The 15,964-nt window shown below is 43.2% G+C and overlaps 1 protein-coding gene across 1 annotated transcript in view; it reads right to left on the minus strand.

Moving 5' to 3' along the window:
• ERC2 (ELKS/RAB6-interacting/CAST family member 2) overlaps positions 1-15,964 on the minus strand; it is a 944,454-nt gene that overhangs the window by 654,912 nt on the left and 273,578 nt on the right. Inside the window, exon 7 of the mRNA XM_040408024.1 lies at positions 2,717-2,884. Coding sequence (XP_040263958.1) covers positions 2,717-2,884 — 168 coding nt within the window. The remainder of the gene's footprint in view (positions 1-2,716; positions 2,885-15,964) is intronic.

Below are 15,964 nucleotides of genomic sequence, written 5' to 3' on the forward strand. Positions count from 1 at the left end.
AACCCAATCGAGATGGTTTGGGGAGAGCTGGACCGCAGAGTGAAGGCAAAAGGGCCAACAAGTGCTAAGCATCTCTGGGAACTCCTTCAAGACTGTTGGAAGACCATTTCAGATGACTACCTCTTGAAGCTCATCAAGAGAATGCCAAGAGTGTGCAAAGCAGTAATCAAAGCAAAAGGTGGCTACTTTGAAGAACCTAGAATATGACATATTTTCAGTTGTTTCACACTTGTTTGTTATGTATATAATTCCACATGTGTTAATTCATAGTTTTGATGCCTTCATAGTCATGAAAATAAAGAAAACTCTTTGAATGAGAAGGTGTGTCCAAACTTTTGGTCTGTACTGTATATAAATTAAGGCCTTTCAGGGGTTAATCTGGTAAAAAAAACAAAAAAACAAAAAAACATACTGACTTCCATTTGCTTGCGGAGAGGCTGTTGCGACCATTTCATTGAAAATCTAGCATGGGGTGACGTGTGACGTGTGACGTCACTGCGCTGGCCGGGCGTAGTGATGTCATCAGTGACAACGTCACCATGCCTGGCCAGCGTGATGTCAACAAGTCACTGTATGAGATTTTGCATGGTGTCTTCAATCAAGATGGCATTGATGGTCTTTTCGTAAGCAAATGGATGAGGTGATTATGAATTTTTTTTTTTAACCTGATTAACCCCTGAAAGGCTTTAATTTCAATCTCAGAAGCCGCGATCAGCGATGAACGTGGTACCTGAGTGTTGCAATGACAGGGGGTGACATGATCGCCGTTCCCCGTCAAGGCACCCACTATTTACAAAGGAATGCTTTTCGTGACAAAGTGATTTCTTTGTGAAGTTCGGCAAAGCAGGCGAACCGTATTTTTCATAACTTCGCTCATTAATATTCATGACCATGGAGTTTTGCAGGTAGCAATCAATCTGAAAACTAGGCTGATTTGCTGTAAAGCTGCACGACTGCTACACGGTTTTTAGTTGTGTCTCAGCTTCATGTGACCCTTAGATTATGTATGTAGGGAAATGGTAACGCTCCGTTGTCTAGGTATTCAAAAATTTCCAGGAAGAATCACAGGGGAAGAGCACAATGCAGAGTGAGAAGACTAGATGCTCTAGAATTGTCATTTCATGGGGAATACAAGTTTTTACTAAAGCAGGCATGGAGAGCTCACAGGTTGAGATGGGCAACTCGACTTGTGCAAATGGAAAATCACTGAAAAGTCAGCCTCCATGAGTAGCGAGGGGCTGCCCCATCTCCTCTCCCACTAAAGTGAGAGGACCAGATGTCTCGCCTGGCCCTGCCAATTTCGATCCTTCGCCGTTTCTCTAAATAGCAGCGCAAGCACTGAGGGTCTGCTACTGCTGCCTAAGCATAACAGATGCTGACTATGCATGCGCTGATATACTTCACAGTTGGTATTGGTATTGAGTCTAGCTCAATGGAGTGCAGCAAATTAACACTTAAATTCTGCCCCCCAACATGTTTCGCCAGATACTCTGGCTTCATCAGGGGTATCAGGCAGTCTGATACCCCTGATGAAGCCAGAGTATCTGGCAAAACATGTTGGGGTGCGGAATTTAGGTTTTAATTTGCTGCACTCCATTGAGCTAGATTGAAAATTGTGTGCTTGATGCAAAACACTCATTTCCAACAGGTCTATACCATAATTTACACCCCAATTATGGGGGTATAACAGACATCAGGCACGGTACAATACCCTAGCGAATACAGCAGGGACGGTGGTGGTAGGCAGTGCGGTGTTAGTGCACTCCTGCCTGCTTATACACGTTACTTATCAATCATTTATAGCATCTCTCATGGGGTACAGTGTTTTTAATCCCTTAGTTAGCTCACTTGTTACATTTTTTCTCACATGCTTTAATAAAACAAGTAAAAGTTAAATTGTATTAGTATGGGACAAGAGAGGTTAGTAGCAGGTTAGGCATAAGTGGTTGTTAAATGAGATTGTAGCACCTTATTCTTTTTGACCTTCTCACAAGTTTTCAATATTAAAGGGCTTCTGTCACCCCCCTAAAGTCATTTTTTTTTTTTGGGCTACTTAAAATCCTCATACTGCGATATATCAATATATAGGGCTCTTACTCATTTTCGTTCAGTAGTTTCTTAAAAAAACTGACTTTTATAATATGTAAATTACCTCTCTACCAGCAAGTAGGGCGGCTACTTGCTGGTAGCAGCCGCCCCCTCCTCATGTTGATTGACAGGCCAGCGAACGCGCCGATGACGTCACATGTACACCCGGCGCAGGCGCACTGAGGAAGGAGCGGCCGAGCGAGCGTCCTCCTCTCAGTGCGCCTGCGTTGACTGAAGACCGGTACGGCGCAGGCGCGAGATTTTGAACGCACTACAGGGCCAGCCAGAGGACGACCGCGTTCGCTGGCCCTGTCAATCAACATGAGGAGGGGGCGTCTTTATGAAAGGAGGATGCGCTGCTACCAGCAAGTAGCCGCCCTACTTGCTGGTAGACAGGTAATTTACATATTATAAAAGTCCGTTTTTTGAAGAAACTACTGAACGAAAATGAGTAAGAGCACTATATATTGATATATCGCAGTATAAGGATTTTAAGTAGCCCAAAAAAAAAAAAAAAGACTTTAGGGGGGTGACAGAAGCCCTTTAATACCAATTCCCTTATGTATGAAGCATTAGGATACCAATGATAGTAAACACAAAAAAAATAGGGGTTTGCAGTAAACATTACCTTTTTCTGAAGGACATTAATTTTCCTCTCTTTGACTTCCAGCATATCCTTCATATCTCTGATCTCTCCGGCCAAAGTGCCCTTCTCTTCTGTGAGGTCCTGAAGCTGCTTGGTCTTTTTGTTTAAAAAGGATTCCTTCTCTTCCAGTCTCAGCCGTAATGCATCCACCTGGCACAGAAAATCTACAGGTTACAAGGTTTCTAATATTTTAGCATGTTATAGTATACAATACTGTAAATGACTGCTGAAATGCTATCATTAAGGATTATCTGGTTCTAGCAGACCACCAGAAAACGGGATCATGGGATAGAGAGCCGAGAGGTTAGGAGTGATGGTGATGGCAATTTGGATGGGCATAGTCCTCACAGTGGCTAATCTCCGCCCCAGTGCTCTTCCAGGCCGCGCTTGCATAGGTTGGAGTGGCACAACCCTTATTCCCTTTGGGAAGGCACACCCTGGTCTTTGGGGTCTCCTGCTGTGGCGGCTGGGGTGCCCTTGCTGGGTGAATGGGTGGCGGGTTGCAAGGCAGGAGAGCAGTTGACTGGATTGGATAATGAGACCAGGCTTGATTACAGCAAAAGAAAATCTCACTTTTACTGAATAAAGGATAAGGAAAGCTATAGGCACAGTTCTCAAGCATTTCACACTTTAAACTTTGCCCAAAGGTTGTATATAGGGATGGCTATGGTGATGGTCCTCCCTGAGTCTCTTTCTATAGGTACATGCAATCTTCCCAAATGACCAAAAACGTGCAATCACTTTCAATATTTTTCTGCAATGCCCAACTGTGGGGTGCAGGCCTAGATCGGATGGCCAGGTCACTGTGGTGGGCACCAGAAGCAATATACCCAGACCATGTGCAGTTAAGTCTAAAGCCATATGCTTGCATTATCTTTACTGTTTCTGCTCAAGCACTGTCCCTTTATGGTCCTCAACCTTATGGAATAATTAAATGCTTCTTTCCTTTACAAGCTTAGCAATGTTGTTTTTTTTTGCTGATTGAAATCACAAAGGGATTGCGCCTCTCTGGATAAATTCTGCTTCAGCTAGACACAGTCTATTGGCTTGGTCTACTTATCAGCAGCACACAGTAGACAAACCCTCTCTTTTGCTTGTTCACCAGAAGACTTACTAACCAGGGGGTGGGGCCAGCCTACTACCCAGCCACTAACACTAAGAACTGTCAGTTAAAGGGGTTTTCAGAGATTTTTTATGGATGACCTTTCTTCAGGATAGGTCATCAGTATCTGATCGGTGGGAGTCCGACAAGCAGGATACCCGCCCAACAGTTGTTTGAAGGCAGCGGGGCTCCTGTGAGCATTGCAGCCTTCTCTCTACTTTCACATTCATCAATCACATGGCCTAGGAGCAGCTCAGCCCCATTAAAGTGAATGGGGCTGAGCTGCAATACCAAGCACAGCTGCTATACAATTGGCGTTGTTCTTGGTAAGCTGCAAGAAGGCAGCGGTGCTCACAGGATCCCCTCTGCATTCTCAAACAGCTGATCGGCAGGGTCCCAGGTGTCAGATGCCCACTGATCAGATACTGATGACCTATCCTGAGGATAGGTAGAGAAAAAAAGACAATGCAACAGCACTCTGCAAACCAAATAAAGTACAATAATGCCATAGTTATAAAAAATATTCAGGTGCTAACGTTACGCTTATTTTATAAAGTGAGATGCTTGGCAAATGGATTTTGTACAAAACCATTTGGGCCTGTCTGCCACAGGTCAAGGCGATCTCTGTAAGACGGGAACCTAACACTAAATACTACCTGTTATGCGCCATAATGTCACGATGGGGAGTGGGGGAAACCCCCCACCGTGCGGTGTCTAAGGGTAAAAGGGGATCAGCCTGGCCAAAAGGAGTAATAAGGGAGCAGGTCACCTCCTACAACATCCCTAATCCTCTCCCTGACTCCTCACCGTATGAGCGGACCCCGATGGTAGGACGGCTCATACCCTGGATACCTAATATCCTGAGTCACCCTGGAAATCCCTTACTTAGGAGCAGGGAAAAGACTACCTGTTCATCCCAGTAATGGAGGAACAGGAGTCTCTATCTGAGGCCAGGCTGTAAGGAGAGGGGAAAACATACAGCTATAGAGATGGCAGGTAAGCGAAACCCATAACACACTACCTGCCACAGACACACCGACTGCAACCCGTGCACAAGTGCTGGTGTCCACACCAACATTAGAGGACACAGCACACACCACAAACCACACAGGGACCCAGGACACCCATAGCTGCAATAAACATAAGACAGGGGAATGTCTAGCCAAACATGCTGGACACCAAACACCACCAGACATGAAACACCAAACTAAACATACCAACACCCTGAACATAACCCACTCCATACAAATAAGAACAGGAAGGGAAGGAGACACCGGGATAACATTGAACGTCTATGACCACAAGGGTGGCCCTCACTGGAAAGATGGTAAAGCCAGGAGCAGTGAACCACTAGCACACACCAAGCCTGGAGGAACACTCAGCTACAGGCTTCCATCAGAGACTAAATAGCCCAAGCAGCCACACCTACACTAACACAAACCCAGTGTTCACAAAACACTAGGAAGGGAATTAACCCTTCCAACACCAGACACAGGAAGGAAGCCACTTAAAGGGGAAGTGCACACACAAGCATGCCAAACCACGTAACCACCGGCAACAGCATGTGTGGCAACCATGTCACGGCAATCACCCAGAAGGTCAAAACACTGCCACCGCATGCTCTCACAGCAACACGTTGCCACGGGCAACCGCAAGTGTGGCAACAGTGTCACAGCGCAAACAAAAGGCCGTGACACATAATGGCCACCATAAAGTTCAGGAAGTGTTGGTTCCACATGCATGCTGGGTCCACTCTGCCTTTTACCATTTTTGGTGCCATAATAGCCTCCATTACTTCCAGGGGATGCAGGTACCAACATGCATACCGAGCCCACTCCTGAGGCTAGGTCATCAGTATGGATGAGCAAATCGACTTCGGATGAAACATCCAAAGTTGATTCGCATAAAACTTTGTATAAAACTTCGTACAGTATTAGAATGTATTGGTCCCGATGAGCCGAAGTTATTGCTTCGCAAAGTCTCGCGAGACTTCGCACAACAACTTCATTAATTAATCTGTACTGTAAAAAAACATTTCCCAAACTCGGATTTGGTTCCAAGTGGTACCTTGAAACCAAACCAGAGTTCGGGAAATGTTTTTTTATTTTTTATTTACAGTGTTAGAACAAAGTTTTATGCGAATCGACTTTGGATGTTTTATCTGAAGTCGATTCGCTCATCCCTAGTCATCAGTAAAAGAAAAATCTTGGAAAAACTTTTTAACTATATCCTTCCCATATACATAGCCTTTTGGAATACAAAGTACACAGTCAAGTCACATTAGCCATCGGCACCAACGAAAAAGTATAGTTAGCATCTCAGTAAACATTTGAGCAATATGTGAGTGAACCACAATATAATATTAGCTCTTTAGCAGTGAACCATAGCATTAACTTCTTAGAAGTCAACCAGAGCATTAACCCTTTAGCAGTGAACCACTGGGTCATTGCAAATGTTTTATTTTGTACCAAAATGTCAGCTTATGATGAGATGCAAGAGCCATGGAGTGCTCATTTAAAGCGGGGATGCCATGACTGATGTAAAAAATGAAAATCAGACATCCTACAGTACATGACAATCTCTTTCTTACAATTATGGAACAAGCCCTGTCCCTCAGATGGATCTAGAAATCTCACCATTCATTACTCTTCTAGATTTATTTCAAGCTGGCAGCTCAGGAGGGGTATCCTTTTTTATGTTATTGAGCAATTTAAGGAGCAGGAATACAGAACATCGACAATGCCATCCCGCACAATAGGCGCCCATTCTTCTCACCATTAATGTTAATTATACATTTACAAGTCTATGTTTCTCATAGTTTTGCAGGAATAGAAAGTCAAAGGCAGAGGATAAAGTTTCATAAAAAAGAAAAAAGAAAAAGAGACTACACCCTCGACAAGCAGTGATATATTAGACTTGCTGGCTTTTATTGAAGTGTTTTGCTTGGATTAAAAATGAAAAGGCAGGTGTTTTATACTGGTTGTGCCTCGAACGGAGGAGGCTTTTGCAGCGTACAGGGCGGCGAGCTGACGTCTGCTCCGATTACTTCACGGCATTTGAATACAGAGAAGAATTCACATGCTTGTTGTTTTAGCCGTCCTTATAAACTTGCCATGGAAGCTAATTCTATGGCATGGAGGAAACCATGAATGCCATATTGACCTTCCCGGAGCAGATTTCTTCCCCCCTTCTCTCATGCTTGCATGAAAAACGCTGGAGCAAAATTTATAACGGCATTCATAAAACATAGCTGTAGACTCATTTAGGAAGTCTAGGTAGGCTGTTGGATTTGAGGCCGTATAAACATTTTATATTAAAATGGCTCATTAATTTTCTTTAACAGAGAAAAAAAAGGAGGGGGGGGGAGAGTCTGTTCAAAGTATAGCATATGGCACTAGAAAATAGGAAAGCGGAGAGACCTGGCTTACACCGCGTCTTCAGGTACATTCATAAAACATGTGCTTTCTTTGTACACAAGAACACTCTCTCCGACTTTTCACTCAACACCACATAATTTTGGAAGCCTGCGCCTCTTTCTCCAGATCTGGCAGCTCAGCTGGTCATAAAAGTTGGCAATCAACTGCAGAAAACAGTAAAATTAGATCTAAGTACCCTCTCCCCTTTAGTTTCTAAAAAAGGACCCTTGGATGGTTTCTTTGCATTCCTCGGCCAGTTTTCCCCTTGCAAACCATTTACCGCGGTCGGCAGGCAAAGGGTTAATTTGCACACTGTACAGTATCCGTTTCCTTCCCTCTCTGGAAAGAGGTATTCCGGAGTGACAGCTGGTGAAAAGTGACAGAAATGGCCAAATTTACTGTAAATCTTGATTAATCTTAATAATCCCCAAGCCATAACCAGCCGCTTATGCTCAGCTCCAAAAATGACTTGTGTTACTGGGTTTCCTAACTTGATACAGTATGTGATACTTCACACATGACTTACAGCACTGGAAGGAAATGTGTTCTTAATGCAGCTTACTGCTATTCACAAATAGCACGATGCCGGACACAGAACGTTTTCTGTTTGAGAGATACAGCAGCCGGTTTGACAAAACGTAATGTAACAGGGGAAAAAAAAAAGATCTCATTAAACCTTTACACATAATAGATAGAGTTACAAGACAACTTTCTAAATGTGGTAACGAGATGCACCGAAGGAGCTCAAAGATGTCAAAGACCCAATTCATATGATTTTATAGCAAAACTTTTTTTTTTCCCCCTATGCTTTAAAATAGGGTTATCTGGCTTATAACCAGGGTTGGACTGAGATTCCTTGGGTCCACCAGAGTAAATCATTTTTGGGGCCCAATTTTCATGTCATCAAAAGGTTTTTATTCAAAGAAATAGACCCTAGTGGCAAGTTAGGTGCTCCAAAGGCACCTCCAAATGTTGGTTTTCTCATGGACCTTTGGGGCCCACTATGGTATCTGAGACAGGGCCCATCAGAAGATCCTCTGGTGCTGGTGGGCCAGTTCAAAGTTGTTTGGAACACCAGTTTTCAAACACCCTAGCAGGGTGTCCATCCTTCTGGAAATCCATCATAAGTCTGAGCAGAAACCCCATACAAAGAGCATCTTTCTCCTTCTCTCTAGAAGATCTATCCAGACGATAGGTCATCAATATGTATGGTAGGACAACCCCTTTAATTGTAATCTTTAGGTGAACCTGGCGGCACATTCTTTGCAGCTCCACCTATACAGAAATGAGCATTCTATAGTTAGCATTGAGACTATGCATCTCGGGAATGTGTTCGAGAGAGGAGAAAGATGCTCTTTGTATCTGGTTTCTGCTCAGCTTATAATGTGGGTGTCCTTCTAACAAAAAAATAACTGAACAAAACGGACAATCCTTTTAAGTTCTATGCTGGATGCCAAGTCGTTTTGCACTAAATCTTCTGGGAACTACTTCTTTGGTGCCATCAGTTATTGCAGTAACATCAACGCAGTGAAACAATTCAATAGATTACTGTGGATTCTTATTTCCTGGGTTCCTTGGGTCCACCAGACGCACACTCTTAGAACAAGTGAACATCAACTTTTAATTGCATTGTGAATCTTGTTGCACACTCAGGATATATCATCAGTAAGGTCTAACAGGTTATGAATCAACCCATAAGAAATAGACCCTCTTACTGAAGGGTTTGCTTCAGATTTTCATATTGATGGCCTATCCTCAGCATAGGCCATCAATATCTGATTGATGGGGATCTCACTCCCGATACTCCTGCCGATCAGCTGTTGAAGAGCCCCCGGTGCTCCAGTAAGCCTGCAGCTTCTTTCTAGGCCATGTGACGTCATGTTCATCAGTTATATGGCCTAAGCGCAGCTCAACCCCCTTCAAGTTGCAATCCAATGAATGACGCTGTGGTTGGTAAGCTGTGAGGAGACCTCAAACAGCTGATCAGCAGAGGTGTCGGTAGTAAGACCCCCACTGATCTGATATTGATTAGCTTCTGAGGATAAGTCACTGATATTAAACACTCGGACAACTGCTTTAAGTGATTGGCTCTAAAGCCAGCTCCAACTGGGGTTGTAATTAGCTGGACCTTAGCAGCCCTGTTGTATTAGTACCCTAATATTGTGTTAGAACTTAGGTCTACCAAAGGAATCTCTGGTACGCTGGTGGTGCAGTCTGACGGCCATAAGCTTCAAACTCCCAACAGCCATAATTTTACACTGTTACCTATAACTAATTGTATCATTCATACTAAACAACCTAAACCAAAAGTTGGGCAACACCACGTATGGAGCTCACTTTTGAGTGCAATGTCATATGAAAATAAATCATGAAAGAGACATGGAAAATTACCATGGTCTCCATATGTATGTCTTTTATACTCCTAAAAGCTCATAATAGCCTTGCAGTATACTCTTTGCACCAATACCTTATCTGCAGAGCCGTGGAAATAACCAAGTGCTGCCAACAAGTCCAGCACCTATTGGCCAGGGAATCTCATGGCTCAATGACCAGGTGGATCCCAATCATTGTCCATATTTGCAACAAAGTTTGTCCTATAAAATCTTTATCCCTAGTACAGACTAGAAATTAGACAATTTTGACAGCTGGCCTCCTGACTCCATCAGAAATATGAGGGGGAAGAGGGGAACAAGCAACTGTTAGACCCTAATGGAGGAGCTTCTCTCCAAACTATGCTAAAACTAGAAAAACCAACATGCCCAAATCCTTGATCCCCAGACATCAGAGTAGAGTGCTCGACACATTTTTGTAAATGTGTGCTTCCACTGTATGTACCCTCAGCAAATTTCTAGTTGGCTAAATATTCAGAAATTTAACCACAACTTCAATTTATGATGCAGACCATAAACCAACTGATGTGTGGACATTTAGAGAAAATGGATGATGAAAAGCTCCTTTTGTCTTTCCCAGGTGCCTGTAAGAGTAATGCCACATTCACGTCCCATCTTGTGCCTAAAATACATTGTATACATACACTCAACATAAAAGTAACTGTAGAAAAATGTATTTTCCTATAAAGTTTTTCCTGATATTCCTCAACATCTGTCATTTCTAGAAGAAAACCGTTTGCAGACTGAGAGTTAGCTGAAGCCTACAAGCCAGGCACTTTGTGACAAATTCTAAATCTGCTGTTAAAACGCTCTGGCCACTTTAAAAAACGTAAAAGCAATTTTATAAAGCCGTCTTTTATATTTTAACTTTGGCTACTATAACCGCCAAGTCAGAGGCTTAGGTGGACTACTCTGAAATTCACGATTTACTGTAGTTTGAATCCAGCAAATTTCTAAAAACACATGGGAAATGTAACTCATGTGCTAATACTTAAAAGTTTTTGTTAATAAAACTTCCAACACTGAGATTACCTCACTAAACTTACCTCAGGAACTTTTATGGTCACCATAAAATTATAGCTGTCATAATATTTTTGACTTACTGCTGAAGGAAGTCAGACATTCCAGTGAAAATTCTCCTCAGCGACGGGATAGTGATAAATTATTAAAATGTGAAATAAAAGCTGGGGTGCCAGGTCTGTGGGCTTTTGTATCTCGCTACTTTAGCTGTACTAAAAAGCAAATCCAGTCATTGTAGCCTTGTTCGTTTCTCCCAAAGACCGAGTTACTAAGCTTCATTGATGGCCTGTCACCTGGAATCCAATTTTTTTTAACTTTCAATAAGACTACAATACAACCAAAGTTTTTCCAACAGTCGCCCACAACAACAAATCCAAAACACTAAGTTGTTCCAACAACTCTGAAAAACGCAGTGGGAGACATATGGCGCTGAAAAGTCGCAAAAGTTTGGCGCGCGCTGCAGTTGTGCAAACTTTAACGTTTTTTTTTTTTATAACAGACCTCAGAGTATGGCCGGACCCATGGTGGTGATTGTACTTACCTGGTGTCCACCTTTGGGTTCAGGCTCCATCGCTCCACGACCGGTTGTTTGGGAATCAACATCCTGTTGACGGAGGTCACGTGACCACTGCAACCAATCACTGGCCGCAACAGCAACCTATCAGCCAAGTGGTGCGTCACTGAGTCAGGGACCACATGGATGACAGGTCACCGCTTTGGCCAATAATTGGCTGCAGCAGTCACGTGACTGTGGTCAAAAGCATGTCAATTCCCAGAGACTCGAGACTAGCGGAGGCGGCTGTAGAGTAATGTAGCTGTAAACCCAGCAGCTGGGACCAGGTAAGTATGATTACCACCACGGGTCTGGCCACTCTGTGAGGTCTATTTAAGTTTAAAACTGCACAACCCCTTTAAGACTGGCATGTAAAATTTCTGGTTTTGATAAATGTCCCCCAGTATGTCCCGTATGACACCTATGAAATCAGAAATAAAATTATCCTAGGAGCACTGCAGTAGATAGCTTAAGTGGGTCATCAGCTATATCAGGAGGGGAAGGAAATGTGCTTAACCAGGGATGCCCAACCTGCGGCCCTCCAGTTGTTGCCAAACTACAATTCCCAGCATGCCTGGACAACCTACAACTATTAGGGCATGCTGGTAGTTGTAGTTTTGCAACATCTAGAGGGCCGCAGGTTGTCCTTAACAATTGATTCTTTGTAGTTAGAGTTTGTCTGCTTTGGATAACCCCCTTTTCCCCGAAAAGTGTCCCCTAAAAATAAGCCAATTGTTAGGACAATCCTAGACTAGCTATAAATTTGTTGAGTCTGGAAGCCAGTGTTTAAAAGACTAGTTCGACATTAGAAAAAATGGTTGCTTTCTTTTAAAACCAGTGTCACACAGAGTTGGGATTGGCATTGCAGCTCAACTCCATTGAAATGCAATATCATGCACAACCTGTATGTTTTAGGAAGGAAGCAGCCATGTTTTCCTAATCCTGGAAAACATTATTTTACTTTTCTGCAGCGACTGTCACGGTGGGGAGTGGGGGAAACTTCCCACCGTACAATAAAGGGTATGCGGGGAAACAGCTAGACCAGGATGCCGGGATCAGGTCACCTCCTAAAGCGTCCCTAATCCTCGCCCTAACTCCTCACCGTATGAGAGGAACCTGGATAGTAGGACGGCTCATACCCAGGATACCTAGGACCCTGAGTCGCCCTGATAATCCCTCTCATAGGAGCAGGGGAGAGACGACCTGTTCTTCCAAGACACGGATTAACAGGAGTCTCAACCGGCCTAGTTGCAGAGAAAAGCAAAATGGAACAGCAGGTAAGTATCCAGTGGCGGGAAAAAACACTGAACCAAGAAACCCAGAATGGACGGCACAACAGAAGACACACCAAGGAGAACTGGAACCCATGCAAACATACTGCAATCTGAATATCATACTGGACTCAGTACGTACTGACACACATAGGAACCAGCACTCCAAAAACAGCTAACTGACTTGAGTTTTGGTTCCCCCTCCGGGGAACCATGAGACCCCCTTCTGGAGGACACAACAGACAGGAGAAATGCCAAGCAACAAAGAGGGCACGACTTGCATACATGCTGGACATATAACACCAACTGACCAGACATGTAACAACAACAAGACAAGACACCACACCCTGAACATAAACCTTCACCAAACACCAACACAGGGAAGGTAGGGGAAAAAGGAGGAGAAATAAGGAAAACATCGCTGGAGACATCGATGTCCCACTAGGTGGTCCTCACACTGGAAGATGGAACATCCAGACAAGGAGCATAACTCCAGCACACACCAAGGCTGGAGTACAACTGACCCCTGGCCTTAAGCCACAGGTATAAGAAGCACCTAGTGACCATACCCAGCAAGGTAGTTAACCCCTCCAGCACCAGACAGAGGAGGAACCAGGAGAAGGGGAGCAAAGCACACACATGTACGGCAAACGTGTCACAGCGCACAACACCAAGGCCGTGAAAGCGACACCACAGGATGAATGAAGCATTGAAGGTGTGTTGGGTCCTCCAGAGAGAGAAAGAGATAATTGCTCATTGTTGCAACCCTTTGTTTTGCGTAATTGATAAATGTCCTAGAGGCTCACATCGAATAATGAGGTATTCCTGTTTTAATTATTATTTATGTAAAAAATAGGATGTTGAACAATTTTCTAATATACATCCATTTTTAATTTACAGTAGCCTAGTCCTAAAGAAAAAAAATAGTAAGGCCCATCATGTATCATAAGCTGGCTCTCAGTTACAGGGGTTGTGCCACTAATAGAAATGTATCCCACCCAAACATTTATCAAAATGGTCTTATTCTAAAGTTATTAGCCTGCCATCACACCCTGTGGCAAATCTGTTTTTAAAATTCAGTTGCTGTAGGTTACGTCCTACACTGGATCCTTTTTAATGTAGGAAGCGTCGTTGGTAAGAACAAAAAGCTTGGTTGGTGTCACATGTCCTGCTAATGTCCGGACACATTTCACTGCCCTGAGGCATGATTGGACAGCAGACGCATGACAAAGACCGGAAGTAGGATTCAAGCATGGGGGATAAGAGAAAACTGCTGTCACGGCAGACGTGCACAGTATAAAAGATAACACACCAACCAGGCTTTGGACGAGAGACAGGGGAAGGGTCACCTCCTAGTTTCTCCCTGACCTCTTTCTCTGCACTGCTCAGCCCACAGGCAGACCTTGTAGGTAGGTGTGCTGTGTCCTCCAGCCTGAACTGACAAAACCCTGAACTCCCTGAGATGGTGAAGTGGGGAGATAGGAGCAGCCTGCTCGCACAGAACCTGGATGGGATAGATGACACAAACAACCAAACTAGAAACGACACTTATCTTCTGAGAGCAGGAACTGACAGCCAACATTCCCTCCAAACTTCCCAGACCAAAATGATCAGTATAATCCGCTCAGAGCACTTAGCTGGAGACCATTTAAACTAATGACTCCACCCAGTGCACCCGATGAGTGGCGGATCCAGCACGGCACCAAAACAAATACTAAACTCGTGCTGCTATCCTGGCCTACCTCCGCACATCGTCAGAGTGGGGCATGACAACTGCAAATTTAGAAAATCCAAAGGAGGAATGGGAGCAAGAGTAATTTATAAAATTACACTTCAAGTAAAAAGTAGTTTATGGCCCAACCACTTTAACTACCTAGGTATATAATAGCTGAATAGAAGCATACTGAGGAGCAGTGTCTATGTAGAAACAGATCTGTGTGTGCTGTGTTTGATTTTTATACTAAACATCAGTAACAACATAACAACAAAACCTAGAGACAGGAAGCCATTTTACAACATCACCTACAAACAGGCAGCCATGTAAATACACACAGTAATGAAGTTTTTGTAATAACCACAATAAAAATCATGTTTCCACCACTACATCTGTTTACTTATGAAATAAATGTGTCCTGTGTGCTGACCCAGCAATTGTATGTAATGTAACACTGCTGCTTACTGAATGTCAGGGATTATATGATATGGAGTGTCACATGACTGATGCTATGTTTTTGTTGGGTCATGGATACATTACACAGGACCGATACATGGGCTACACCTACTGCATATAGGGGTCAACTATTAACTATCTACCCGCCTATCTACCCATCTATCTATCTATCTATTTATCCATCTATCTATCGCTATAAATATGACAGCTAAAAGAATCTGGAAAAAAGAACCTAATGAACTTAGTAAGTCATAATTGCAAGGCTAACATTTCCAAAGAAATTGAGCAAGAGAAGACTTTGGGGGTGGGTGACTTAAGTGTTATGATTTTAGAAGAATGAGTCATGAAATGAGTTTTAAGCATTATGTCCGAGTGGTTTCAGCATGTTCAAGTAGGAAATATATCTGAAATATGCGATAGTATTGGCTTGAAAGATTTCCAGAAATTTCAGAAAGAGCAAATCATCACTTCCAAGAATACCGATTGAGATGAAGCGCGAGCCGCAGGAAGTGTTCCCCTCCATATGATCATTGTTAATGGCTGGTCTTGGCTGGTGTCTGGTAAACACACTCTCAGCATATGCTGTAATTTGGCTTAAAACAGGCCCTTAATGCTTCCAGGATTTTCTTAACAGCAAGCGTGGATGTGTTTCCTATTGAAGAAGTTAGTGTATTTTACGAGTGTTGATATTTCTGACAGAAAATATACTACATGAGTGATATGAGATCAGCTGTGCCCGTAGCTTTATAGGTATTCAAATAAAATGACTAAAAGCCATTGTCCTGACACTCAGCCCCATAAAAAGCCAGGCACGCACCCACAAATAACAGGCACATTTTACTAACACATCTTAGGAATAGATGTGACCAAAGCAAAAAAGGTTTAAAGGGTTATTAAGGACACTCGAAGTCTGTGCTATACAAAAGTTTGTGCAAAAAGATATATATATATGTTATAACATACTGTGAGGCGGCTAGAATTTGCTTAAAGCACTCCCACAAAAATTTTCATTCGCTGACCTGTTAGAAATGTACATTATGTAAACTGTAGTGAAGGTAATCTTCTCACCAGTGACTGTATTTGTGAGTTATAACCTCCCTTCTGATCCTCAGCTGTGCCATGTGACCAGCACTCACTTTTCAAATAGCAGCATCTTATGTGTGGATTATGTATTTCTATGGGAGCCTCAATGTCATTCTCATGACACAGCTGAGGATCAGAAGGGAGGTTATAACTCAAAAATACAGTCATTGGTGAGAAGATTATCTTCACTTCAGAATACATCATGTAACTTTCTAACCGGTCAAG

This window comes from Bufo bufo, chromosome 9, assembly GCF_905171765.1.
Source record: "Bufo bufo chromosome 9, aBufBuf1.1, whole genome shotgun sequence".
NCBI classification, from domain to species: domain Eukaryota; kingdom Metazoa; phylum Chordata; class Amphibia; order Anura; family Bufonidae; genus Bufo; species Bufo bufo.